Source organism: Chionomys nivalis, chromosome 11 (genome assembly GCF_950005125.1).
Source record: "Chionomys nivalis chromosome 11, mChiNiv1.1, whole genome shotgun sequence".
NCBI classification, from domain to species: domain Eukaryota; kingdom Metazoa; phylum Chordata; class Mammalia; order Rodentia; family Cricetidae; genus Chionomys; species Chionomys nivalis.
This window is the reverse complement of record NC_080096.1, coordinates 48,356,385-48,383,260: the sequence shown is the minus strand read 5'-3', so window position 1 is coordinate 48,383,260 and position 26,876 is coordinate 48,356,385. Positions and strand designations below refer to the sequence as shown.

General features: G+C 46.6%; 1 protein-coding gene and 1 pseudogene across 1 annotated transcript; one reads left to right on the top strand and one right to left on the bottom strand.

Annotated features, from left to right (window-relative positions):
- Positions 1 to 24: 24 nt before the first annotated feature.
- Positions 25 to 14,748, top strand: L1td1 (LINE1 type transposase domain containing 1). The gene is made up of 4 exons (XM_057785452.1): positions 25 to 103; positions 1,223 to 1,341; positions 8,763 to 9,701; positions 13,091 to 14,748. Exons 1-4 carry the CDS (start codon positions 25 to 27, stop codon positions 14,735 to 14,737), a joined length of 2,784 nt encoding a protein of 927 aa, XP_057641435.1. The 3' UTR covers positions 14,738 to 14,748.
- Positions 14,749 to 18,761: 4,013 nt separating this feature from the next.
- On the bottom strand, positions 18,762 to 23,777 carry LOC130884353 (rho GDP-dissociation inhibitor 1-like; annotated as a pseudogene).
- Between the last annotated feature and the right edge of the window lie 3,099 nt (positions 23,778 to 26,876).

The window sequence follows — 26,876 nt, the reverse complement described above, 5'->3', positions numbered from 1 at the left end:
CTGCTCCGCCTGGCCGGCCCCGGGATGGGCAGTGAGGATCGCTCTTCCATCCGGAAAGTGGGGGACAGTGAGACAGCCGGGCGGGAGCTGCGCGAGGGCGGAGGTGAGCTTGAGCTCAAGGCCGCCCCAGGCAGAGCTCTGCGGAGAGCCTGGGGTACCCGGGCTCTCAGGCCCTTCCAGCCTCCACCTTCCAACGCTTTCCTCCGTGTCTTTGACTGGGAAGACGTTTCCATCAGTTTCTCTGCAAAGTTTGCTTTAAGAAAAATGGACAGAATTCTTTTGCAAGTCATTAAAGATGCTATGTTAATGTAGCCTCGTGCACAGGACGGAAACCACCGTCCTCTGGCCTGCCCTTTGCCTCCATGAATTCGGATCCGGGTTGTTCCCTCTTCCCTACCCCCCACCCTAGTGTCCCTGTTAATGACTTGTATATACTGTTTAAGCAAACACACATCTAAGAACTTTTACCCTTAACACGTGGGTGGTTTTCTACATACAAACTCACAACTTGACTTGGGATGCGCACTTAATTCCAGGTGCTGAGAGACGCGGCTGTGGGTGGACGGAACAAGTTCTGTGCTGCGGAGAACTGGTGCCTTAAGGTGTAGATTGGGTAAGCTGTAGAGTGTGCTCGTGGAGCACGGAGAAGGGCCCTCTGGAGTGGGACCGAAGTAGGGATGGGGCGTTGTCTGTATTCTGAGGTGGGATCCTTAACCTACTGTCGTGAATTTGTGATAGCATTGAAACTCACTGGGACTCGTCACTCTAGGAATCACTTTAAATCCCACAGTTACAAGCAGAAAACAAGCCGGGCTTGGTGGCGCACGCCTTTAATCCCAGCCGAGGCAGGCGGATCTCGGAGTGTGAGGCCAGTCTGATCTATAGAGTGAGTTCCAGCACAGCCAGGGCTACGTAGAGAGATCCTGTCTCAAGCAATCAAGCAAATACTAGAAACTGATGGGTAGCTCAGACCTGTGGTCCCACCTGAGGTAAAAGGTAAAGGTAAAAGGTTCCCTGAAGGCTCACTGGGACGGTGAGACCCTGTCTCAACACAAACAAGAGGCTACATAGTCCAACTTTTACCCCTAAGCTTTCTAGTAGGGTGAAGAACTGAGCGAAGTTGGCTGATTTCAGGCCAGCATTGGTGGTGGGCATTAAAGCTGGGAAGTGCTCGGGGCAAGCTGATGAGTTCTGGTATGTTTCTCTTTGTGGTTTGCTGTAGCGGTCTGCCCTGTGGAGTTGCGAAATCTCATTCCATTGGGAGCTGGTGCCACTGTGTCGCTCCAATTGGACTCCAACTGGCTGCAGTTCTCTGGCCTCTCCTCCCAAATCTGGGTTCCGGTGACACAGTAGCGTGATTTACATTTTAAATGGTTTAGGAGTTCTTCCTTCGCTCTATGCTATAGAAAACCTACCAGTAAAGTTTTGCGGATCTGGCCAGAGGGGGAGGGCTTGACTTCCTGTCTCTGGGAGAGCTGGAGCATCTTCTTGGATTTGCATTTCCTTGGCCCTGGCCTGGTCCCTTCTGTCACCTTCTGCCCTCTTTTCAGATGTTTATTAGCCCATTGCATTTTCAGATCCGCAACTTGTTCCTTATTGTGTGAGTCCTCACCCTCAGCAGGATTATCCCCCGCCCACACACCTGAGAGGTTTTGGGTACACGTGGCTGGGGGTGGGTGAGTGCGCCACGTGGCTTGTGTCCTGGGTTCAGCATCCAGTATTGCATTACTTGCATTTGATTTAGATATGTGCTTTTGAGAGGGTCTCACAGAGCCCAACCTGACCTCCAAGTCATGTGGCCAAGTGGGGTTAAAGGCTTAGACCACCAAGCCTGTCTTGTGGAGAGGTAGGCTCCTTGAACCCTGATGTGAAGCGGAAGTTGGTCCCGAACTCAGTCCTTCTGCCTCTACCCAGCAAGTGCTGGCATGGCCTGCGCACCACTGTACCCTGTTTTGATTGCTGGTTTAGCACTGATCTCTGTCTGCCTTGGAGACGTTAGGTGAAGGGCACAGCTGCGCAAGGATTCGGACTCCAGAGAGGGAGGAGCTTCTAACTTCAGCCTCTGTCAGTGCACCTTCCAACCGACTTCGCCCTTTGTCCCTCTCGTTGGGTTTTTGTCTTTTCCTTGTGTAGCCCCGTAGCTTTTGCGCAGGTTCTGCTCTGCCATCTGAAGCTGCAGCATCTCATCTCTTCTGCTTCTCGTGTCCAACAGTTTGAAGCAAGCTCCAATTTCCTATGTTGGTACGTCACTCAAAAAAGCCACTAGTGGACAGTGGGGCTTCCGCCGCGCCAGTCACCCCTGACTCTAGAGGACAGATCTCTGCCCCAGTACTGCTTTTCAGTCATTGATCTTGAGTCACCTGTGATGGCTTCTGTTTACTCCCAGCTCGGAGGAGGCTGAGGCAGGAGTGTTGCTATTAGTTCATGGCCAGTCTGAACTACATAGTGAGTTCTGCAGAAGCCTGGTTTTCTTCCATGCAAGTTGTTTTCTACTGTAGATAGGATGGATGTGTATTTGACTTGTTTGGTTTTTGAGACAGGGTCTAACCAAAAACCCTAGGGGAGCCTGGTACTTGCTGTGTATCCCAGCTTGGTTTCAACCCCAGGTGCTGGGATTTCATTTATTTAACACTTTTATTTAACTTTGGTGTCACTGCAAAAACCGCAGCTCTTATCTTAAAGGAAATAAGAGGTAGTTTATTATGGACCCGTTTTGAGTGCCTGGGAACACAGATTTAGGTTACCGCTAATTCCATATTCCAGCTTGGAAGACATTCCTTTAAGTTTTACAGAAAAGAAAGTCATAAATGAAGGCAAAAAATACATTAGGTGGGTACATCAGGGAGGCAGGTACAGTGGGCTTGGGGAAGCCTTTCTTTTAAAGGTGAGCATCACCACTGCCAGGCTGGGGAAGCGTTTCTACAGGCCCAAGATACTATCTGATGACATTCTTGGCGCTTAGCTTTCAGGAAGCCGAGTCTAGAGGTCTAAGTTAACAGATTCCAAAAGGTTCTTATCTGTTAGTCACAAGACACAGGGGTAGTGGAGGAATGGTGTTCCAGAAGGCTGGACTACCCCGCGATGAGGTTGCTAACCTCTGAACCTGCAGCATTCCAATGTCCCCTGTACCGCAGCTCTCATCCGCCAAGCAGCCTCTGCAGACCCAGCCTTTCAGGGGTTCCTCTGTGCACCAGGTGCAGAAAAGTGCCCTCAGGTTTTGTTTGTTTCTGTGATCTCTTCAACTATATTGGCATCTTTTCGTGTTTAGTAATATTTTGTATTTTTCTACAGAATTTTAACAGAATTGTTGCTTCTCAATAAATATAAACTGTATAGCAGTTGGAAATATACAATTCCTGTTGGCCATTCAACGGGAACTCTGAGAAGTTACAGGCTGATTTTGCTATGCTGGAGATCTGAGTCGAGGGCCCTGCTCGTGTGTGTGTGTGTGTGTGTGTGTGTGCGCGTGTGTGTGTGTGCGCGCGCGCGTGTGCGTGTGTGTGTGTGTGTGTGCGTGCGCGCGCGCGCATGCTATTGATGGCCACACCCCTTTGTATTCTTTTTTCTTCTTCTGGGGGAGGGCGAGGTTTAAGGCAGGGTGCCTCTGAAAGCTGGGATTATAGGAATGTGCCACCTCTCTGAGTATTCAAAGAGCTGAAGCTGGTGGGGGCGTGTATTTCAACCAGCTCTACCAACCAGGATGACAGCTCAGACCCATCCGCCACCCGAGTGTTGGGATCAAAGGCAAGCGTTGTCACCACCTGGCTGTTTACAACTTTTAAATGTAGGGGTTTGTTCTCATTCAAAAACAAACAAAAGTGGATGTGGTGAAGTTGCGGTGAAATGGAAACTTAATTTTTTAAGACAGAGTTTCTCTGTATAGCCCTGGCTGGCCTCAAACTCAAATCTGTAGACCAGGCTGATCTAGAACTCAAAGATCTGCCTGCCTCTTCCTCCAAAGTGCTGGGATTAAAGGTGCGCGCCACCAGCACCCAACATTGCGTTCTTTATACAAGAAACAGACACGGCCTGGAGGGATGGTTCAGTGGTTAAGAATACCTGCTGCTCTCCTAGAGAGGCCGGACGGTGGTGGCGCACGCCTTTAATCCCAGCACTTGGGAGGCAGAGGCAGGCGGATCTCTGTGAGTTCGAGACCAGCCTGGTCTACAAGAGCTAGTTCCAGGATAGGCTCCAAAACCACAGAGAAACCCTGTCTCGAAAAACCAAAAAAAAAAAAAAAAAAAAAAAAAAAAGAATACCTGCTGCTCTCCTAGAGAGAGGACCCACGTTCAGCTCCCAGCACCCACGTCAGGTGGCTTATGACCATTTGTTGCTCCAGCTCCAGGAGACCCGCCGCTCCTGGCACGGGGACCTGCACTGGTGCGCATACCCACAGGCACACACACACATAGCTACATATAATTAAAAATCATAAAAATAAATCTTTTTAAGAAATGAAACAGCCAATTCAAGGTGGTTTCAAGCACTAGTCAGTTTCAAAGCTGCGCTGTGAGGTCTTTGTCTTATTTTGTGTGTATAGGTTTAGTGGACATGTGTGTATGTCTGTGTACCACATTCGTGCTCTGCCCATGGAGGTCAGAAGAGGGCATCAGCTCCCCTGGAATTGGAGTTTCGGGTAGTTAGCCACCACATGGGTACTTGAAATGGAATCGCAGGTTCTCTGGAAGAGCAGCCAGTGCTCTTAACAGCCGAGCCGTCTCTCCAGCCCTTCAATAACAAGCCCACTTTGGTTTGGAGTGCAGCTGCCAGGTTCTGGAGCCTCACACATAAAGCAGCACCAAGCTTCACTCTGATTTTTGTCCTTCAACACCACTTCTGTAAACTGCCTAATTCAGACGTATTTGCACGTCTACTTAATGAAACTCTTTTTCTAGGCTGGGCCCTGGTGGTGGCAGTCATGTATCTCAGCTGCTCAAGAGGAAAAAGCAAGAGTATCTCAAGTTCAAGGCCTGGCTGGGCTGCAGAGCTAGGTCCAGGCAGCCTGTCTATACCTCCAGAGTGCTGGGATTAAGTGTGGTGACTTGATTTAGATTGATTGCAGCACCACAATGCCCCACCCTCCAGGACCACTTGCCTCAGATACTGTGAAACTGCACCCGAACCTAGAATTTCTTCTGCAGGGCAACATGGTCCTAATGAATAAACCCAGCATGGTCTTGCCTATAAGCTTGCTTGTTGCCAATGGGTTTGATTGGCAAGTATGTGCTTTAATGGTTTTTGTGTGTCAGGCTGGGCCAAGCGCCTGCTTAGCCTCGCTGCTGCTCTCCAGCTCCAGAACTCGACCCGCAGGGAACTGCATCAATTTTTTTTATGAGACTGAAGAAACGCGTGGTCTTTTTGTCTTGTTGTCTTTTAAACCTCATCATCCTTCATGTTATCTAGCCCCTTACGGTTACTGAAATAGAATTCTGGGGTTTGGATATAACTCAGAAAACTCTGAGGTCAGAGTTGGTAGCACCGGCCTGTATTCCCGCAATGAGAGGCAGGTGGGAGAGTGATGCATACAAGTTTGGTTCTAGCAAGTTCTAGACCAAAATAAAGCAAAGCAAACCAAATTTGCTTCAGATTTCCAGATTAAATATGAAACATTGTTCTCTGCTTTGTTACTGTTTAACTGTTTTGATACAAGGCTCATTGTGTATCCCCCTGGAGGGCTGGAATGTTCTGTGTAGACCAGGCTAGTCAGCTAAACAGATCCTCTACTTCACTTTACGTGTTATGTTTTAATTTAATTTAATTTTATTTATTAACTAAGTTTCTTACTTATTTTTGGCTTCCGAGACCAGGGGTTCCCTGTATAGTCCTAGTTATGCAGAAACTCTTACACCACCTGTCCTTGAACTCACAGAGACCCACCTACTTCTGCCCCGCTTCCCCCCCACCAGTGCTGGGATTAAAGGTGAGTGCCAGTGCCACCACCACCCAGCTGTTTTAACTACATTTTATTTGTGTGTGTCTCAGTGAATGCAGTGTGTTGAGAAACTCTTGTGGAAGTCAGGACGTTAGCCCAGCATACGGATCCTGGGCGTACTTAGGTTGACTCCTCTATGGTTCTCATTTTCCTTGTGTATGTGTGCTTGTTTGGTGTTTCATTTTTTGAGATAGTAACTCTGTAACCCAGGCTGGTCTATTTGGAGCAATCCTCCTGCTTCAGCTTCCCTAGTGCCTGGGATCACTGTCCCGGTTAATCTAAAGGAAATGAGGGGTGAGGGGTGAGAGTGGTGTGTACTCAGAACCCAGAGCCTTTGCAAGGTAGGTAAGCCCTCTTAACTAAAACCCCATCTGCCTTTGTATCTTTATACACAGCGTAGAAAGTGACTTTGGCTCATAGACTCCTTTGTTTTGCTCTTGGATTGTGTTAAGAACACAGAAGCATGGAGAACTGCAAAGAATCTTAATGCTTTAAAACTTTTTCTCAAGAACTAGGGATCCAGCTCAGTGGTGGCATCCTCACCCACCTTGCAAAAGGCCCTGAGTTTAAGCAAAAATAAAAATCCAAACATTTAGTCTTGTGGTGGTGGTGGCATACACCTTTAATCCTAACCTTGGGCAGAGGCTGGCAAATCTCTGAGTTCAAGGCCAGCCTGGTCTATAGAGCAAGTTCCAGGACAGCCAGGGCTAAACAGAGAAATGCCATCTTAAGGGGAAAAAAAAAGAAAAGAAAGTCCAGACATTGTTATATGCTGGGTATGGTGCCTGCCTCTGGGAGCTAGAGGCGGCAGGTAAGGAGGTTAAAGGCCAGCCTGTACTATGTAGCAAGTTTCAGGCCTGCGAGGGCTAAATGAGACCATGTCTTCCCAAAAAAGGCTTTGTTGTTGCTGATCTCACAGAGTAAGGTGGCACTCCCGGGGCAGGAGGAGGAGACCCTAACCCACCCGCAGCCCATGTTTTCATTGCTCATGTTTAGTTTCAGGGTAGAAATCACCTGTAGGTAAGCAAGAACTGTTTCCTTTTGGCCCTGCGTGTTTCCCACAATTCTGTGCGGCCAGTTTGGCAGACGGGCCCAGTGTGCTGGTAGGGGTGCCTTTAGGAGGCGAGGGAGACTTGAGGTAAAACGAGAGAGATGCTACGATCCCACTGTCTTCCTCCCTGTGACTGTGATGAGCAGACACCACTTCCACAAGCTCCTACCAGGAGACATGCTGCTCCCAAGCAGCCGTGGACTAAAAACACGGAACCCAAAGGAGCCTCTTTTTCCTTTGAGATGTTTGTCTTAGGCATTTCGTGACAGTAACAGAAACTTAAGACGCCAAGTCAAAAGACCAGCCCAGGTCCCTTCTCTCCTTCCCATCCTGGCACATCTACATGCTCAGATACAATACAGTTTTGCTGCTCAAGATGTTTGGTTTCCATGGAATTGTGGGTCCTCCAAGTATCTGTGGTCTGATGTCTGGTTTCTGGTTCTGCCCCTTGAGCCGTTTAGTCCTCAGAAATTCCATGATTCTTCTGGCCGTGTGAGTATGGTTTGTTGTGATGAGCCCACAGGTCAGTCGGGATTCCATCCCAGCGACTCTCTGAGTGGGTGTCTCAGCAGGAAGAGATACTCATAGTTAGTATAGCAAACGTTTTATTTTATTATGTTGAGAGTTATTACACAGTCATCATACAAAGGTCACAATAAATTCCTAACTGATCCCAAGCCTGTCTCCCCAAGGCAGCTCACCTCTGTATCTGTTGATGTGAGGGGGAGAATCCAGATGTACAGGACAGAATCCAGTTGTGCAGGGCAGAGCATTGCTCGTGGTCTCTGCTTATATCCAGTAGTCATAGGGTTCTAGGTCTGTGTCTGGTGTCTTGAGTGAGTGATGTCACTGGGTTCCGGCTCTGAGGTGCAGCCTTGGCTGTAGTGGGATCCTGACTAAGCTATAAAGAGCATTTTAAAAATTATGCTCATTACAATGGGAGTAGTCCATTCTCCCACTTCTCCCCACAGTCTGGAGGGGTCCTTAACCACAGACTGGCCTGTGGGAGGGAGGAAGAGAATGAGATTTTACTTTGGCTCCCTTCCAGGGAGTTTCTAACGTTTTGCATGCTGCAAAAGTAATGTTCTTAGGTTGACCTCAACAGTTGTGGGTTTTTTTTGTTTTGTGTGTGATATGTAATGCCTTCCTTTTTATTTTTCAATTTGATTTTTTTGTTATATTTGGTTTATTGTGTGTGGTTCTGCATGTGAGGTCAGAGAACAGTTTGTCAAATGACTGTCTCTCCGTGTGGGTCCAGGGATCAAACTTGGATTGGCAGACACCATTCATTCCCCTCTGCGCCATCTTTATAGTCTTAGAAAATCTATCTACTATGTAGACCAGGCTAGCCTTGAACTCACAGAGACCCACCAACCTTTCTTCCCAGGTGCTGGAATTAAATTCGTGCACTACCATGCCCACCTTGAGGGTTCTCTTAAATCTCTTTTTTTAGACCTATTTTGTGTGTACTGTACTCCCAAGCTACATCCCCAGCACTTGTTTGTTTTGAAATGGGGATGGGGGGGCATCTCACTGTGCTGTCTACACTCACCACCAACCCCTGGACCCTACCTTGGTCTCCTAATTAGATGGGCTACAGGCATGAACTCTCAAGTCCACCTCTAAGTGGGTTTTCATCATTGTGCATAAATTGTGAATTCTGACCTTTATTTCCCCTTGTGATCATATTCATGTGTAAATCCCATTAGTAACCCTTTATGCTAAATATTAAGTACACATAGCATAGTTTTCTTAGATGACTTTTTTTTATTCTTTTAGGGTTTTGAATTTCAGAAACCCTCCCTCTCCAGTGTTAGCGCGTCCACGATGTCAGGTGTGCAATCAAAAGCGGCCAGGCTTCAAAAGGAGCACAAAGAAAAGTTATTAGCAGACACAGAGAGGGAAATGGCCTCCTCTGAGGATTTAAAGTACAACCACGTATCGGCAGCCGTGATGAAGAAGTTTAATGCTTTAATGGAAATGCAAGACATGATGTTTGTGGAGATGAGAGAAAGCCTTAAAAATGACCTAAAGGAAATGCTGGTAAAACATACGCCACCTGAGGTGAAGAGTTTGGAGGAGAGAGTGCAGCTGGAAGGAAACAAGTCCCCCTCTGAGTGGCCAAAACCAGGAGAGAAAGTGGAGGAGGGAAGTTCTGAAACAGACGAGGACACCGAAAACCTCACTGTGAAAAGCGAGGAGAGCAAGTTGAGCAGGAAGCAGGACAAAAAACAACCCAGCAGCAGCCGCGATGTGAAACCATCACCGGAGAGGATGGGAGAAGCCCGGCATCATGTAGATGAGAGGTGTAGAGAGAGCAGGGGCCATGCAGACCTAGAAGGAGAGGACCTGGAGAATGGGGAGAAAGAAACAAGCCATGGGAACAAAGAGAGCCTCCCAAAAACCTCAGGAGAGGGCAGCGCGCCGGAAGAGGGAACGGTCCTTAGGCTGGCTGCCGACTTCTCATCCGCCACACTGGATGTTAACAAGCGGTGGGGCCGCATCTTCCGCCTTCTAAAGGAGATGGAGCTGGAACCCGAGCTGCAGTGCTCAGTTAAACTAGCGTTTAAATGCGATGGCGAAGCAAAGACTTTCTCAGACCTTTCCAGCCTCCGACAGTTTGCCAGCAGAAAGCCTTTTCTGAAAGAATTACTGAAAGATGTACTCCCACAAAACGAAGCAAGACATGGAGGAAGAAATCAGCTTCAAGAAAGATTGGTAAGCTTACAAGGATGTAGGATTCGAGTTTAAGAGTTGGTGTGATTCTTTAGAAAGCATAATGTGACATTTTTAATAGCACTTTAAGTTGGAAGCAAAAGTACTGTTGCAAGTTTGAGAGATGAGCAGGGGAATTAAAGTCTGTTTGATGGGAGTTCTAGAAATTAGTAGCAAAACGTTTCTGTTAAAATTTAAGGTTAGGCCAGACGGCGGTGGCACACGCTTTTAATCCCAGCACTCGGGCAGAGACAGGTGGATCCCTGTGAGTTCAAGGCCAGCTTGGTCTGTAAGAACTAGTTCCAGGATAGCTAGGACTGTTAAATAGAGAAATTCTGTTTCGAGAAAACAAAAGAAAAAAGAAAAAAAAATGGAGTTAAACACTAAGAGTTTCTTTTAACTTATTAAAAGGGGGCAAATGAGTGGGCGCAGCCAACGCTTTAAGCAGTGGGAATAGCAGTGGAACTATCGGGTGTTAGCTGGGTTTAGTTTTCTTTATTAAAAATATTATGTGTAAAAGTGTTTGGCCTGCCTGGACATCTGCATCAGGTGCCTGTCTTGCCTGGTACCCTCAGAGGCCAGAAGAAAGCATCAGATTGAGATCCCCACGGAGTCACCCCATGCCAGTGTTGGGAACTGAACTTGGGTCCTTTGCGAGAGCTCTTAACCAATCAGCCGTCTCTTGCGCCCTTGTGCTATCTTTTATCCTATCCTTGTGTGTGCCCCAGGCTGGCCTCCCACCTTTAGAGGCTGGAATTGTAGGTGTGCAGGCTGGTCTCTCTTTTTTCTTTTTCCTGGTGCATTTTGATTTCTTTTTTTTTTTTTAATATTTATTTTATTTATTATGTATACAATATTCTGTCTGTGTGTATGCCTGCAGGTCAGAAGAGGGCACCAGACCCCACTACAGATGGTTGTGAGCCACCATGTGGTTGCTGGGAATTGAACTCAGTACCTTTGGAAGAGCAGGCAATGCTCTTAACCTCTGAGCCATCTCTCCAGCCCCATTTTGATTTCTTGAGAGGATATCTGTCATATGCATGCTGGTGGTGCCCCTGCATGAACATTCAGGAGATCCCATGGTCAGGTGTCCTTAGCCATAAGATTCTACAGGTAATCTGGCTGGTGTGTGCCATAGCTCTGTGGTTTTGGTTTGTAGCTCCCCATTAGTAAACTTAGTTTTAAGGTAGCTTTTGTGAACATTGTGATTTTATTTTCATCGTGAGTTTTTCCTAAGTTTGTTCGTTTGTTTATTTTTGAGGCAGGGTTTTGCTGTAGCTATGAGCTTGTCCTGGAACTAGTTCAGGCTGGCTCGAACTCAGAGAGATCCACCTGCCTCTGCCTCCCGAGTGCTGGGGTTGAAGGCGTGTGCCACCACCTCTCTGCTAGCTTTATTTTATATTTTCTTATGTGTATGATTTGCTTGCATATGTACACCATGTATGTGTTTAGTGCCTGAGGAAGCCAGAAGAGGTGCTATGTCCTGGGGTTTTAGATGGTCATGAGCTACCATGTGGATGCTGGAAACTGAACCCAGGTCTTGTGCAGGAAAAATTGCTTTTAGTCTCTGAGCTATCTCTCCAGCCCCTCATATTAAGTTTGTTTGGTTGATTAGTTCATTGTTTTTTGTTTTCGAGATATTTCTCTGTTACAGTCCTGGCTGTCCTAGAACTCACTCTGTAGACCAGGCTGGCCTCGAACTCAAGATCCCCTGCCTCTGCCTCCCAAGTGCTGGAATTAAAGGCGTGCACCACCACCACCCAGCCTCATGCTGAGATTTTTAGCACACCTAGAATTTGTACCACTTTGTGTAAGGTAAGACTCAAACCTCAGTGTTCGGTTTCTTCCAGTTGCTCGCTATTTTATTTTTATTTTTGTTGTTTGTTTTGATAAAGGCTCTCATTTAGCCCACATTCTCCACCCCGACCCTAGAACCTCCATCTCGAGTGCTGGGATTACAGGCACACCACTATGCCCATCTTTTGGTCACTATTTGGGAATATAGGGCTGGGATATAGCTCGGTTGGTAGGGTGCATACTTAGCACGCACACAGACCTGGGTTCAGTTCCCCAAACCACATAAATCAGGCATGGTTTCCGTGAGTGGTGGGAGTGGCAGCTGAGGCATGAGGACCGCAATGAATTTGAGACCAGCCTGGACCATTAGTTGTTGTGATGCTTTAACTCTTTGTTTTTTGAGGGGCCCACCAGCCAGCTCACAAATAAGTCACACATAGAGGCTTATTATTACTTATAAATGCCCAGTTTTAGCTTAGCTTATTTCTAGCCAGCTTTCCTTAACTTAAATTACCCCCATTACCCTTTGCTTCTGGCTCTTTTTCTTTTTTTTAATTCTGTATATCTTACTTTTACTCTGTGACTGGCCCTACATCCTCCTCCCTTGGGTCTCTAATTGTTTCCCCTCTTCCGCCTTTCTCCTTCTATTTATACTCTGCCTGCCAGGCCCACCAATCCTTGCTCCTGCCTTGCTATTGGCCATTCAGCTCCTTATTAGGACCTTCAGGTGTTTTAGACAGGCAAAGAATGACAGCTTCACAGAGTTAAACAAATGCAGCATAAAGAAAGTCACACACCTTAAAATAATATTTCCTTACAATTAGTGACCCTACCTCAAAAACACACAAAAATAAATAAATAAATAAATAAATAAATAAACAAACAAAATAAAATCAAAAAGTTAAAATTGTGGGCTGACGGGATGGCTCAGTGTGTGTTAGTACTTACCATACAAGCTTGATGGCCTGAGTCTCGATACCTGGGACCCACATGGTAGAACAGAGAAATAACTCCTTCCTGCAAGCTGCCTTTGGAAACCTCCATATGAATTCGATGGCACCACCTCCACACATACACAAATACATACAACTAAAAATTAGGTTAAATTGCTTTCGTGTTAGAGGGAAAGATACATCACCATTTAGGTGAATATGAGTTAGCAGGCCTTAATTCTAAAGGGTTCTGCGAAACATGAAGAGCAATCATTAAAGGTGCTTAGTCAGTCCATATGCGATGCATTACGTACCAGGGGTTCTGAAGGTCAGAGCAGACATGATGATCTTGTGGAAACTTGTTCTGAATACTGCAGAAGAAGCCATTTGTTAGGGTCATCATAGGAAACTGAATCTATTTGGGGACCCATGTCTTTGAGAATAGGTAACTGGATGTTGGGGCCTACCACTGTCGGTGGGGTTCTCAAATCATACTCACCGTGTAGAATGTACTGGGTTTGATCTTCACCACAGGAGAAAAGTATTTAAGTTATTTTACAGGTATTTGTTCATTGTCATGGCAAATATATTAAATCTAGAGGGTGAAATAGAAGTTTTCATTCATTGAAAGGCGTGACTTAAATAACTTTTTTAAACTTCTAGGGTAAAACTCTAGGAGACACAAAGCGTGAAGCTGGGAGAATAGCAAGCGATAGCTTGAGCTTCCTGTTCATCAGCGAGGTAAACGTTGCTAGCCCAAACGTGAAGACTTCTGAAGGAGAGACGTTGGAACAGAAGGATAAAGAAACCCTTGCGTTGGAGAGGCAGGAGGTCTCGGGGCTAGAGGAGGGAGAAGTCCCGGAGATAGAGGCAGAAGAAAGTTCAGAGGGAGAGGCCTCAGATACGGAGAATGAGGAGGGTTCAGAGTTGGGGGAGGAGGAGGAAGAGGACTCAGAGTTGGGAGAAGAAGAGGGCTCAGAGTTGGGGGAGGAAGAACAGACCTCAGGAGGGGAGGAAGAGGGAGAAGAGCACTCTGAGATAGCGAAGGAGGAAGAGGCCTCTGTGCTCCGTGAAACACGAGGCTCAACCTTCCAGGGCCTTACTGTGGTAGAGGAGCGAGGAGCTGAGAAAATCACCAGGAGTGGCGAGGAGATTGGCTTAATTAGTTTGGTAGTAGATTCTGAATCAGAAGAAGACGGAAATGTGAAGACACCTTCCCGGACTAAGACAAAGGAGACCTTCCATGGCCTGAGAGAACTTGCCTTTAGCTACTTGGTTTGGGACTCTAAGGAAAAAAAGCTGGTCAAGTGCCAGGAGGGAGGAGCTGCTGCCATGACTAGTCAGGGGATCAGGACACCCTGCCTAACCTTGTACTTGACTTCTCCGTCAGAATCCCTAGAGGCAGGCAGTGATGGCGCTAAAAGCCGTCCACGTACAAGCCTGAGTGTTCCATCACAAGTCACTCCACTTTTAATGAACATGGAGAAAGGGAGATACAAGACCCCGCAAATCGAAGAGCTAACAGCCAGAGAAGCAGACTTGATCCATGAAACTGAAGAAAACTTTAGAAGAAGCGTGATCGGTATTATCAGACAGATGCAAAGGGAGGTTGAAAATATTAAAAAACTTTACTTTTTCGATGTCTTAAATATGAAAAGTTCAATGGATGATCTGAATTCCTTAGCCTGTATGATTGAAGCAAGAGTGAATGAACAAGAAGACGCAGTGGAAGGACTGACTAAGGAGACCATGCAACTGGCCAAGGAGATCGTGGACAAAGAGAGGCTGAGAGAGAGAGAGGACAGATTGCGAAGCTCCAATATCCGAGTGATAGGAATCCCAGAAAAAGAAAACCGAGAAAATGGAGCAGAGGACATAATTAAGGAAATAATAGAAGAAAACTTTGCCGAGCTAGAAGACCAGAGTCTCGAGATCATCTGTGCTCACCGAATCCCTAATTCAGTGGATGAGCACAGACTCACACCTAGACATATCTTGGTGAAGTTTTGGAGTGCTGGTGACAAGCAGAAGATCCTAAAAGCTTCTAGAGCAAAAAAAGAAATAACCTACAGGGGGACAAAAATCAGACTGACAGCTGACTTATCACCCGGAACCATCGATGCAAGAAGCCAGTGGTCCGGGATCATCAAAGTTCTGCAGGAAGAAGGCTTTCAACCGAGAATCCTCTATCCGGCCAAGCTGGCGTTTGATTTTAAGGGTAAAACCAAGGTCTTTTTTGATATTGAAGAATTTAAGAAGTTTGTTTCTGATATACCCTTTTTGAAAGAACTGTTGAACAATATAATTTAGCAGTTTGGAATGTTTTCTATCCACCAAAGTGCATCAGGAAACTAAGTAAAATTGGACACTGAACCGTCACATCTCTGTCCAGAAGGACAGATAGCTGGATTTTTTTTTTTCTTTCTTTCAGGGTAAGGAGGAAACAATTCACTACCTGAATGTTGGTTGAGTTAGCATATGTAACATTTTAAAATAGCTATCTACCCTGGTAAGGAGGCATCTTCCTGTGTAAACACAGACAGGGTAGAGTCTAGAGGCCACAGTGGGATGGGCAATCAACTCTATCTTTTGCCATTATGTGAATTTTTATATTAAAACTTGGAGTTCTAATATGTCATTTGTTTATGTAATATTCATTCCTACTAATAGTTTCAAAAGTACCTTGCCATTACTGTGTATTGTCTAAGAGCTTCTACACTTCATTGCTTCAAGCCATCCGTTTTGTTGATTTCCGGAATCTTTCCCTTAAAGGGTGACAGTGTGTGTATAGATAGTCCTTTGTTTGACATTAATCTGTCGTCAGTGGGGATGCACTGAAGAAATCGGGGAGCTAAACGGAATGCTTTGTTTTACAATGACCTCTGGTCTCAGTTAACCTTGAATCCCTCTGTAGGACTACTCTCCTGCCTCAGCCTGCTGTGTTGGAATTTTGTGTCTAGTCCTGGGGAAAGTTCAGACAACTGATTGAGACCTGCCTACCATCCCTGTGAGGTTGGGAAGTCTACAGAAGATAGTGCCAGGCACCCCTGGTTTTATTTTTTTGCCACACGGGGGATGGGGTGAAGGGCCACTGGCTCGCTAGTTGTGCCCCCACTCTAATGTAAATGTCAGTGTTACCCATCATACCCAGCTTTACCAATGAGCTGCAAAGGCCAAATGTTTAGTTCAACATGAAGGTTTCCAGATACAGAGAAGGCTTAAAATTCATAGGTTTGTTTGTATGAGACCATTATTATCAACCTGCCACTGATAGAAAGGAAATCCCAAGCATTAATAAGGCAGTTAAGTCTAGGGTGAGGCAGTGTGTGAAACAGACTCAAGGGTGAGAGGAGAGAACTCCACCCACAAGAATCTCTACAGGGGTTGGAAGGTAAAGTTTTCAAATCCCAGGCCAGAAACAAAACCACAAAATAAAACAAAAATCCAAAATGGGTGTGGTGGAGGCAGAGGGATTACGTCTTCCATTTGTGGTATGAATTGAAGACCAACCTGGGGCACATGAGCCTCCTCAGGAAATAAAAACTAATGAAGCACTTGCAGACTAGGAAGTCAAATGTCGCTCTCTGGGTCTCCAGGAAGCTCCCTATAGAGTCAAGAGTCCTGTGACCCGCCATCTCTGCTTTGCCTCCCATTTGTGGAATCACTCATCCTTCCACTTTCACATGGGTCCAGGGGCTCGGAATTACTGTCAGGCTTGCACAGCAAGCGCCGTCCCCTGAGCCATCTCACCAAGTCGCAGGAAAGGTTTTTGATGAATGACATTTGTTGCACCTGCCATCCTAAAGAGAATATATTTTTAAAAGTTGCAATTAGCCACGGATTCTAATAGGTAGTGTGTATCTACTAAGGAAAATACCCGTAAACAAAATGTGTTAAGATATTTCTAAAACTTCACATGCAAAATGGACGCTCCTAAAACACTTCATCAGTGCCCTCCTATGACCTTTTCAACACACACACGAGAAAGGTGAGTGTGGGCTTCTCACAAGATAGAATCGAATTTACACACCTTAACAATCATATATATATATCATATATATTATATATTATGTATATTAATATATATATATGAATGATTTGAGTCTTTGGGAGTGAAGTTCTCAATGGAACTTAAAATAAAAAATAAAAAGATGCCTTAAGGAAAGATATTTAATGAGTGAGATTAGAAGCTGATTTATGAGGTGTGTTGTACAAATTCACAGGCTCAAAATAAAAACCAGAGGTCAAATGAAGTCTTGAAGATGGATGCTATAAAGCAATCCCACACAAGCTGAGAACTGAGTACACTAAAGGGTTAATTTATTTAGGGGTAGGCTCAGATCACAGTTCTCTGCGCAAAAGGGGAACAAGAACCGAAAACAGCAGCCCAGAGAGAGTAGAGAGCCCTTGCAAGCTTCACGGCTGCATTTATAAGAGAACATGCCCAAAGTGGGCTGGTATCTTAAAGGCTATTGGCTGAAGGACTTCCCACAGCAAAGTCTCAAGGCATGTGTTTTTTATTGTAAATTTGATTCATAATCTTGTTTGTGAAATTCTTTTTTTTTTTTTTTTTTGGTTTTTTTCGAGACAGGGTTTCTCTGTGGCTTTGGAGCCTGTCCTGGAACTAGCTCTGTAGACCAGGCTGGTCTCGAACTCACAGAGATCCGCCTGCCTCTGCCTCCCGAGTGCTGGGATTAAAGGAGTGTGCCACCTTCGCCCGGCTTGTTTGTGAAATTCTATAGGAAAGTACAAGTTCCCAGATGAGCAAGGCAAATTCCAGTGTCTGCATTCTGACAGCATGGTTATGTTATGTTATGGCTAGTTATGTTCTTATTTGAAATCCCTTTCACTGTTAATGCCCAAATCTGTGAAGTCCCCCAAAAGCCAACAAAGAGACCAAGTCTCGTATGTAAAAGCAAAGAGCCTATATTTTATGCAAGTTTGCATACTCGGATTCTCTGTGAGTCCAACGTATTGAAATAAACAGAGAGCCCCGAGCTTAGAGTTGGTTTTTTATAATAGTAAAGGTGGGGGTGAGGAATTTCTGAGGTTCAGGAAGACTGGCTGACATTTGTCTAGGGGTGTCCTGGTGAGTGTGTGCTGGCAGGTGATCCTATCTACAGTGGTTGGAACTTTAGGCATTTCCTTTGGATGGTCTGTTCTTGGGTGGTGCTCAGGTAATCTCAGTTTATGGTCCTTCCTGCAACCAGGTGTTGCTTCAGGCTAAACTACTGAGACTCAGGCCTCCATTAAACTTCTCTGATGGCTGAGTCCTACTCTGGCAGGTGATAATGGTCGGAAATAAAGAACTTCCTTTGGGTGATCTGTTTATATTTAGCTTATCATGGCTGGTTCCTACATTCACTTCACAAAAAATCTAAGTGATTTGTTGGTAATTGTGTCAATTTTTTTTTCTCCTTCAGGGGTGTTTTATTTCCCATTCAAAAGAGAATCAGGGACAAGTTCCTCTCAAGACCTGGGCCTGAGGGCACCACATGGTGACCACAAAGGACACAAGCTCCCAGCTGTGTCCCACATTCGTCCTGTCCAGGTCTGCCCAGGGATGGTAGCACTGAAAGCCATGGTGTAGGCATCAGGGCAGCTGACCCCAGAGGAATCAAAAGAACACCGACAGACCAGATGCAAGGTCCCAGGCCACAGTGCCCAGTGAGACAAGTAAGGTGTGGCCATTGACTTTGTGCCCAGAAGCTCTCTATGGGGACAGGGGCTCTGAGTACTGCCTGTAAGGACAAAGAAGGCAGGGGAATTAGGTCCCCCCTCTTGCCCTCCTAGATGGGGCCAGAAGCATTGAGTTTGGGCAGTTTGACCCTCCCCTAGCTACTGAAGTCAGCCCTGGCCATGGCAAAGAGCTGGCCAACCCTGTAGGAAGCAACAGCAGCACACGCCAGGCCTCCCTGACTGAGTCACCAAAACAAGAGATGGTAGATGTCATGCAGACAGGTGAGTTAGGAGTGATGACTCCCAGTACATGTTCCCCATGGTAAGGCATCATGACAGCAATGACCTGGCCAAAGGGTGAGGGTGCTGAAGGACAGTCCAGTCTTTGCCCCGCCCGTGCTGGGGCAGAGACACAGTGGGCTGGGCAACCCCCAGTAGTCGCCACCTAGAAGTCAGCATCTTAGGAAGGGAGGACTGGAACCCCTCCTCCACTGCACAGGCAGACGCAGCACTGTGACACTAGGGACTACAGGGGCCTGTGGACAGGTGGTGGAGGAGAGGCAGAAGGAGCTGCCCGTGTAGATCAGGGAGGATCCTGTCAGCCCTTTGGGGTGGGGAGGGACATGTTGGTCCTTCCGTTTGTATGTCATCCCAGCTAGGAATCCTTCCATTCCTTTTTGATGGTAACGTTCCACTCCCATGACAGGTAGTCAGTTAGGTCACTATCTGTGAAGTAAGACTTGATATCATAGCTGCCCCAAGCAAACAGGATTTTGGGGGGCTCTTCCATGGGTGTCAGGAATCATGCTCCTCAGCCTAGAGCCCAGAGCCTGGACCAGGCAGTCTTGTCAGTCTTCCCACCTGTCTTGTATGTGTGCTAGATGTACGCCATGGCAAAAACAATCTCTCTGTTCCCCTGCAAAACGATTTCTATCCTGTGCTCCACCCTTCTGTCAGCACAAATGACTGTGGCTTGGAGTTCCCAGATCCCCTGTCCCATCCAGTGACCAGAGGGCCTGGAGAGGTCATTTGGGTCACAATGATGTTAGGGACATTGGAGTCTGCAGAGATAGCCACTTGGGCCAGTAGAGTCTCGGGCTTGTGCCCGAGTTCATCACTCTTGGCCAGTTCCTGGACGCTCTTCTGACTTGGGCGCTCGTAATTGACAGGTGCCCACCTTCCTCGCTCCTGGCCGCTATCTGGACCAGTGGCTCCTGTTTCTCATTGTTTGCATCTAACCTGGGACACCATACGCTTGACCACCACGCTTGTACTTCCTCTCCTTTGTCAAAATTGACTCAACTAGAAGAAATAGAAGCCATAATTCAGGGTGAGGGACTCCTTTATCCTTTTCTTTTTTTCTTAAATATTTATTAATTTATTATGTATACAATATTCTGTCTATATGTATGCCTGAAGAGGCCACCAGATCTCATTACAGATGGTTATGAGCCACTATGCGGTTGCTGGGAATTGAACTCAGGACCTTTGGAAGAGCAGGCAATGCTCTTAACCACTGAGCCATCTCTCCAGCCCCCTCCTTTATCCTTTTCATATCTTAATTTTCTCAATCTTTCTATCCTGCCTCACTTTCCCCATTTGAGACTTTGAGCTTAGGGGTCAATGGTGGCTAAAGTTCCATTTTCTTCTCTTAGGATTTATTTATTTATTTATTTATTTATTTATTTATTGGTTTTTCGAGGCAGGGTTTCTCTGTGGTTTTGGAGCCTGTCCTGGAACTAGCTCTTATAGACCAGGCTGGTCTCAAACTCACAGAGATCCGCCTGCCTCTGCCTCCCAAGTGCTGGGATTAAAGGCGTGCGCCACCACCGCCCGGCTTCTCTTAGGATTTAAATTAAGATTTCTTTTCTCTTTTGATGTGTATTGGTGTGTATGTGTGTCAGTGCCCTGAGATGCCAGAAGAGGGTGTTGGATCCCCTGGTGTTGGTGATACACCCTCTTCTGGCATCTCAGGGCACTGATGTGGGTGCTGGGAGGTAAACTTGAGTCTTCTGCAAGAACAGCAAGAACTCTTATTCCTGAAGCCATCCCTCCAACCTTGAAGCTTCATTTTCTTTTTTTTTTTTTTTTTTTTTTTTTTTTTTTTTTTTTTTGGTTTTTTGAGACAGGGTTTCTCTGTGGTTTTGCAGCCTGTCCTGGAACTAGCTTTTGTAGACCAGGCTGGTCTCGAACTCACAGAGATTCGCCTGCCTCTTCATGGTGAACCAGAACGTAGACCCTGCCTGTCCAAGAATCGACGTTCAATCTCAGGCGACCTGAGAGCTCGGAAGATGCTGCACTCACGTGCTGATGAGATCCCCCCTTTTTCACCAAGAATTGTGAATATTTCAACAAAGCACTTATGCAATTATAACAGAAGGCAGATTTATATTGAACTATACAGAGGAAGCTACGGCAATAAAGTCAAAAACACAAATATAGCCTTATTCATGATCTTGTTTTGCCAGAATTAGTACTTGCACACAGCATGATATGGTCCTGCCTGTGCTGAATGCTTCCTGCCTCCCGGAGATGCAGTCTGTGCAGGGATTTGTCCCCTGGAAACAACGGGCGGTCCTGGCAGTGGGAAGCAATGCGACAATAGACCAACAGTAAAACTCTTCTCATCTTCTCCATATTAAAACACACAATTCAGCTGTATCTGAGCACATACGCGCCCTCCCAAGATCTGTTGTTGGAAACATTTTTAGTCTTAGCTAGTGGCTGAGAAATTACCACCAAGGCAACCGAATGTGACCCTCACAAGTTCTCAAGGCAAGGGCTTGCAGGTCACTCAGGATGAAGGAGTTGAGCTGGCTTGAACATCACTCTCTCCTTCCCCATGTATATCGCTGTCAGTCAGAGCCCCTCTTACCTCTCCGCCCCGACCATAAAGGTGGAGGTCTCCATGTTCAGAGCAGAGCCCAGGCATACCAGCAGCAGGAAGTGTAAAACTTTTGGGGGAGATTGTGACTTGTTCCCGCCCCCTCTAATGCTTGAATTTGGGCCACAGGAGAGATGGGTCTGCTCTTTCTGGAGCCTTCTTCCCACCAGCACTTGCGTTCTGCCCCTGGGCATTCCCTGATCTCTTGCTTTTCTTTCCCCTACACAATGATTTCTCCAGCTCAAGGCAGCCTTGCCTTGGCTGCTCTCATGCATGTCCTCCTTGGCTCTCCTTTCCTGGGGCTCCATCTTTTCCAGCGTCCCAGTCCTTGAGTCCCTTTAAAAGGTTTTCCTCTTTTTTTCTTCTTTCTCCTCTACACAGAACCAACAGGGCTTCTAGGAACCCATCCATACCATCAACTTCCACACCTTATCATCTGCCTAGCTCTCCCCACAGGTACAGTGCGTGCTGACTTTGTTGTTCAATTCCAACTCAATGACCAAACCAAAACACTTTAAAATATAAGTTTAAATATCGCTTAGTATAAATAATTTGCTTATCAGTATTTATGTGATTTGGGTACTTTTTTAAGAACCAGGGACTGACAAGAAATAAAAATTTAAATTTATTATTATTATATTTTAGTTTTTTGAGACAGGGTCTCACTGTATAGTCCTGGCTGTCCAAGAACTCCCCATGTAGAAAGCAAGCTGGCCTCAAACTCACAGAGCTCCTGTGTCTGCCTCCCAAGTGCTGGGATTAAGTGTGTACCACCATGCCCAGCTTATTTTTTTTTTCTTTTGTGTTCTAGAAAGGTTTAGATAATAAGGCTACCTCCTAAAAGCTAGAAAGTTTAGGTGGTCTTGCTAGGGCACACTTGTAATCCCAGTTGGGACAGGTGGAGGCAGGAGGATCAAGGGTTCAAGATTGACCATTCTCAGCTATGTTAAGTTTAGGACCAGGCCAACTTGATGTTCCAGAAGAGCAATAACAAAAACAAATAAAACATCTAAAAAATGAAAATAACAACAACAAAATATCTAAAAAGTAAAAAGCTTTAGATTGGATGCGATTTATTGTCTGATGTTAAGTTCTTTGAACTCTTTTGTGGGGCCCACCACCCAGCTCCCAAATAAATCACACAGAGGCTTATTCTTAGTTATGAATGCTCGGCCTTAGCTTGACTTGTTTCTTGCCAGCTTTTCTCAAATTATCCAGACTACTCTTTGCCTCTGGGCTTTTATCTTTATTTCTGTATACTTTACTTCTTCCTCTGAGGCTTGCTGTGTAGCTGGGTGGCTGCCCCGTCCCCCAGTCCCTCATGTCCTCCTCTTACTGTGCTTCCTGCTCCCAGACTTCTTCTGTTTATACTCTCTGCCTGCCAGCCCCGCCTATCCCTGTTCCTGCCTTGCTATTGGTCAGTCAGCTCTTTATTAGGACCATCAGGCAAAGAATGGCAGCTTCACGGAGTTAAACAAATGCAGCATAAACAAAAGCAACACACCTGAAAATAATATTCCCCAAAAGGACTCGATCAATGACACGCTGACAGGGGAGGGGGAAGGCGGGGGCACACTGGCTCTGCTCCCTTCATTGACAGCAGGTACCGAGTTCTGTAAACTGAGTCCAAGCCCATTGTGCTGGAAGCCCTTCCTAACCTCTCATAATCAACTTGTGGGTAGTTGGCCCTCTCCACTTGAATGCCACGGAGCTGGGCTCTTTGTGTTCCAGCTGCCTGCTGGCTCCCCTTGAGCGCCAGTGTGCTGCATGCATTGCCAACCCTGCCTGACCCCTCTAGTGCACTAGACCACCCATCCCCTCCACAGCACCCATCCCCTCCACAGCACCCATCCGCTCCACAGCACGGCTCTCTGCAGGATGGGAAAGGTTACCTGTGCCCTCATCTGTGACTTCCTCTCCTGGCAAAGGAATTCAACAGACACTCATCTGACAGACACCACTTTCTTCCTTCCTGAGTTGAAATCGGTGCTAAGCAAGAGGTGATCAGAGAGGCAGCAGGATCAGGGGTCAAGGCATTGCTCAACAGAACCGAGCGCTCCCGAAACACCATTCGCATCGAGACTCCCCTCTCCCAGCACGGAGAAATCAAATTAGGAGTACAGAGACGCTGGATTTTCATTTTCAGAAATCTGATTATTAAAGTACTTCTCTAGGACATGGTAGCTTGTCCTTGTCAAATACCAGCTTGACTCAGAGTGTTTCCGCAAGGTAATCGACTCTCTTCTGCCGCCTCAGCAGTCTGCCAGTCTGGGGTTAATCCTAACAAGCAACAGTGTTTAAGAAGCTCCAGCCAGTTTTCTGCTGCCTCTGAGGGACTGTCACTCTTCCAGGTCTTACTAATGCAGATTTTCAATGACTTAGGGCCTGCCTCCAGCCTAGCCTCTGAGAGGGACAACTTCCTGGAGGAGATGGCGGATGATATGAGGGATTGTCACATGGATGGGCATATATACATACATATACATATATATATATATATTCACACACATACATATATATTTATGTGTATGGATATTTTGCCTGCATGTATGACTGTATAACATGTATGTATCTAGAGGCCAGAAGAGGGCTTAGGATCCCCTCTGACTGGAGTTACAGTGCTCATAACCACTGAGCATCTCTCCAGTCCCAGGCCCTGTGTTCAGTCTCCAGCCATGAAAACCAGTCTTCTTTGCCTTGATTTTACAACTCACTTTGTCTAGGCACGATCTCCGTGGTTGGATCATGACGACGCTCGATCTTCATCAGCCTTGTTCCTGCCGGCATTAGGAAATGCGTTCGTTTCACTTGCAGCTTACAGGCGCATTCTTGGAGAATTGTTTGGTTGCTGGGAGGTTTGATTTCTCTTTAGCTGACCCGCTAGTGCACATTAAGTGAAAAATACCGGCCAACGCCTTCTTCTGAGTAATAGGCTTAGTCCGTGGTAGCCAGGTACGTGGGAAGCAGAAGCAGGGTTCGTGTGCGTTGTTTCAGAGGCTTGCCACAGGTTTCCTGCAAACAGATGTCTCTCCGAGGTACTAAAAATGTGTCCTGCTCGTGAAGATCATGGCTATGCAGCTTGGCATGGTGGGTGGCACATGCCTGTGACCCTTGCAAGTAGCCGGGTGAGGCAGAACTTTGTGGCAGCCTGGACTTCAGAGGAAGACCCTATCTTGGCTGAACTTTGTAAAGCAAATGTCTGGAAAGCACCCTTGCAGACAGTCCACAGATCTTAATCTTTAAACTTCTCACTGACCGTGCGCACTCCAAATAGTTTTTAGGCAAATCATTTCTTCCCAGAGAGCTAGTTTATTCTTGATTAGAAATGGGTAAATCAGTTTCCTCCCTTGCTAAGGCTGTTAGGAGCTGCCATAGTATCATCACTGTGAGCTCCAGGGCAGGCTTCTTGCTTCCAGGTGACACAGGCTAGGAGGGGCATGAAAATGGTTACTAGGCTCATCAGATGAGACCAGCAAATACTCAGGAACCATGTAGGTATCTGGGAGATGAGAGTTCATTTGACCTAGGCTGTCTCTCCTGGGCCATGTTGGAGGCAAGGCTACACACCATCATGGGCTATGGAGTGAGATCCTGTTTCAAAAATCAAATCAAAACAAAAGAACAACAATTTCTCTGACAAAGCCACTGGAAGCGAAGGGAGAGACGGGGCTGTAGAGCTGTTCACGGGTCTGTATCCCTAGGGACAGGCTTTCTCTCAGGAAGAACCCATTGCCAGGGAAACGGTGTAGCAGGCACTGAAGGTCATTGGTGGTCGAGTTCAAAGGCTAAACTTGGTTCTAGAATCAGTGGCTGTTGGGAACTGTGAACCCCCAGACCCTGAATTTCCTGTGTATGCTGGAGTAAACAACTTGTTTTGCAGCTGCTCTGAGCAAACAACTTGTTTTTCTGTGCTTGCAGATGCTCTGAGAACAAGACAGGCGAGTGGTTTCTGGTGGGCTTGCAGCTGAGAGTTAGGGTGTGGCCATTGGCCAAGGAGACTGTATTTAAGCTACCCTGAAACACACAAGGGCATTCTTGATTCAAGGGGGCATTTTTGGCATTCTTGTTTCAAGGATGACCCATCACTCTCGCGTGCTCTCTCTCCCTCTCCCCCTCCCTCCCTCCCTCCCTCCCTCCCTCCCTCCCTCCCTCCCTCCCTCCCTCCCTCCCTCCTCTCTCTCTCTCTCTCTCTCTCTCTCTCTCTCTCTCTCTCTCCCTTTCTCTCTGTGTGTGTGTGTGTGTGTGTGTGTTTCAGTCTCCAGCCCCTTGCCCGGCTCGTGAACCCTACCATAGTGCATAGCGCATTGAGTAGGCATTGCACTAAAAGTGGCTTCAAAATTTATAGTTTCCTGAAATTGGTACAGCGGCTCACCTCTGATGTCACAGCACTAGGGAGGTAGAGACAGGAGGATGAGGAGTTCAAGGTCTTCTTTGGCTACTTAGTGAGTTTTAGGCCAGCTTTGACTAAGTAGAATTGTCCCTGTCCCTCCCTCAGTAGAGTTTTCTTAGCACTTGCACTACTGGACAGCACACCAGTCGGGAACTAAGCTAGAGACTTAAAAACACACGCACACAGACAGACAGGGACACGGATCATCCTCGATACAAGAATGCCCCCTTAGCTGGGCGATGGTGGTGCACGCCTTTAATCCCAGCACTCGGGAGGCAGAGGCAGGCGGATCTTTGTGAGTTCGAGACCAGCCTGGTCTACAGAGCTAGTTCCAGGACAGGCTCCAAAGCCACAGAGAAACCCTGTCTCGAAAAAAAAAAAAAATGCCCCCTTTATTGTGCTCAGGGGTAGCTTCTATAGGGCTCTGGCCACGCCCCAGCTCTCGGGATCTTTCAGCTGCAGACCCATCAGAACCCACTCCCCTGCCATCAGGGTCTCGTGCTCAGAGCAGCTGCAGGCTGCTCAGAGCAGAGGGAAACACATAGTTTACAAGAAATTCAGGGTCTAGTGATTCACAGTCCCCAACATGCACACAGTTACAAAAAATTCATGAGATCTCAAATAGTTCACAATGAAGTCTCTTGTCCCCATCCCCCCATCTGTTGTCTGCCCTTCCCCCATTCTTCCTACCGCATCCTCAGACAGGACACCATTCCAGCTTGGATGTCGTCTTTCCCCTTGCTTTCCACAGCACTGGGATCTTGCTAGAATGCAGAATCTCAAGCCCAGCCCAGACTCAAAAATAGGGACCTGCATTTTTAACAAGATTTCCCGACCATCTATGTGGACATTAGACATCAAAATGTAACACACTGTACAGTAGTCATTGAGGGAGGTTGTGCCAGTTAAGATGACCAAGCACCCAGGAGTGATGTGCATGTCTATAGTCCCAGCGTTTGAGAGGCAGAAGCAGGAAGAGTGCTGTGAGTTTGAGGCAAACTAGGACCATATAATGGGGGGGGGATAATATTTTTAAAAATGCTCAATAAGTTTTCTGTGGAACTTAAGAAGGCTGCACAGGAGTTCCGGAGGCTGTGTTTAGTTAATGAGGTCACCGTGCTGGAGATCCAACCCAGGGTTCCAAAAGAAAGTTTTTTCCTCCAGTCATTGAGGCAATGCAGAACTCAGACATCTGTGCGCTGAACAGAGGCCCCTTTCTTCCCAGAAAGGCTGAAACATAGCCATTCTGACGTCACAACTGTCCCAATCTTAAACACTCTACCTAAGGGAGGACCATGACCCTGACAGACTGACAAGTCAGACAACGCCTTAATCTTCAGCCCTTGAAGCAGCTTTGAAACTTAAGCAATGTCCTTCTTCTGCAACCAGGCTCCCTGTCCCTAGCCTGGGGCACTAGCAGAGGTCAAGAAGAGATCTGAAGGAGCAGAAAGGAAATTTTGTCACAGAGCCTGTCTTAGTCAAGGTTACTATTGCTA

Bases quoted from the DNA above. Each gene is read 5' to 3' on its own strand.
- L1td1 (XM_057785452.1), top strand. From the start codon at position 25: ATGGGCAGTGAGGATCGCTCTTCCATCCGGAAAGTGGGGGACAGTGAG. The intron at 104-1,222 runs GTGAGCTTGAGC...GGTTTGCTGTAG, and splicing joins GGAGCTGCGCGAGGGCGGAG to CGGTCTGCCCTGTGGAGTTG. The intron at 9,702-13,090 runs GTAAGCTTACAA...TTAAACTTCTAG, and splicing joins ATCAGCTTCAAGAAAGATTG to GGTAAAACTCTAGGAGACAC.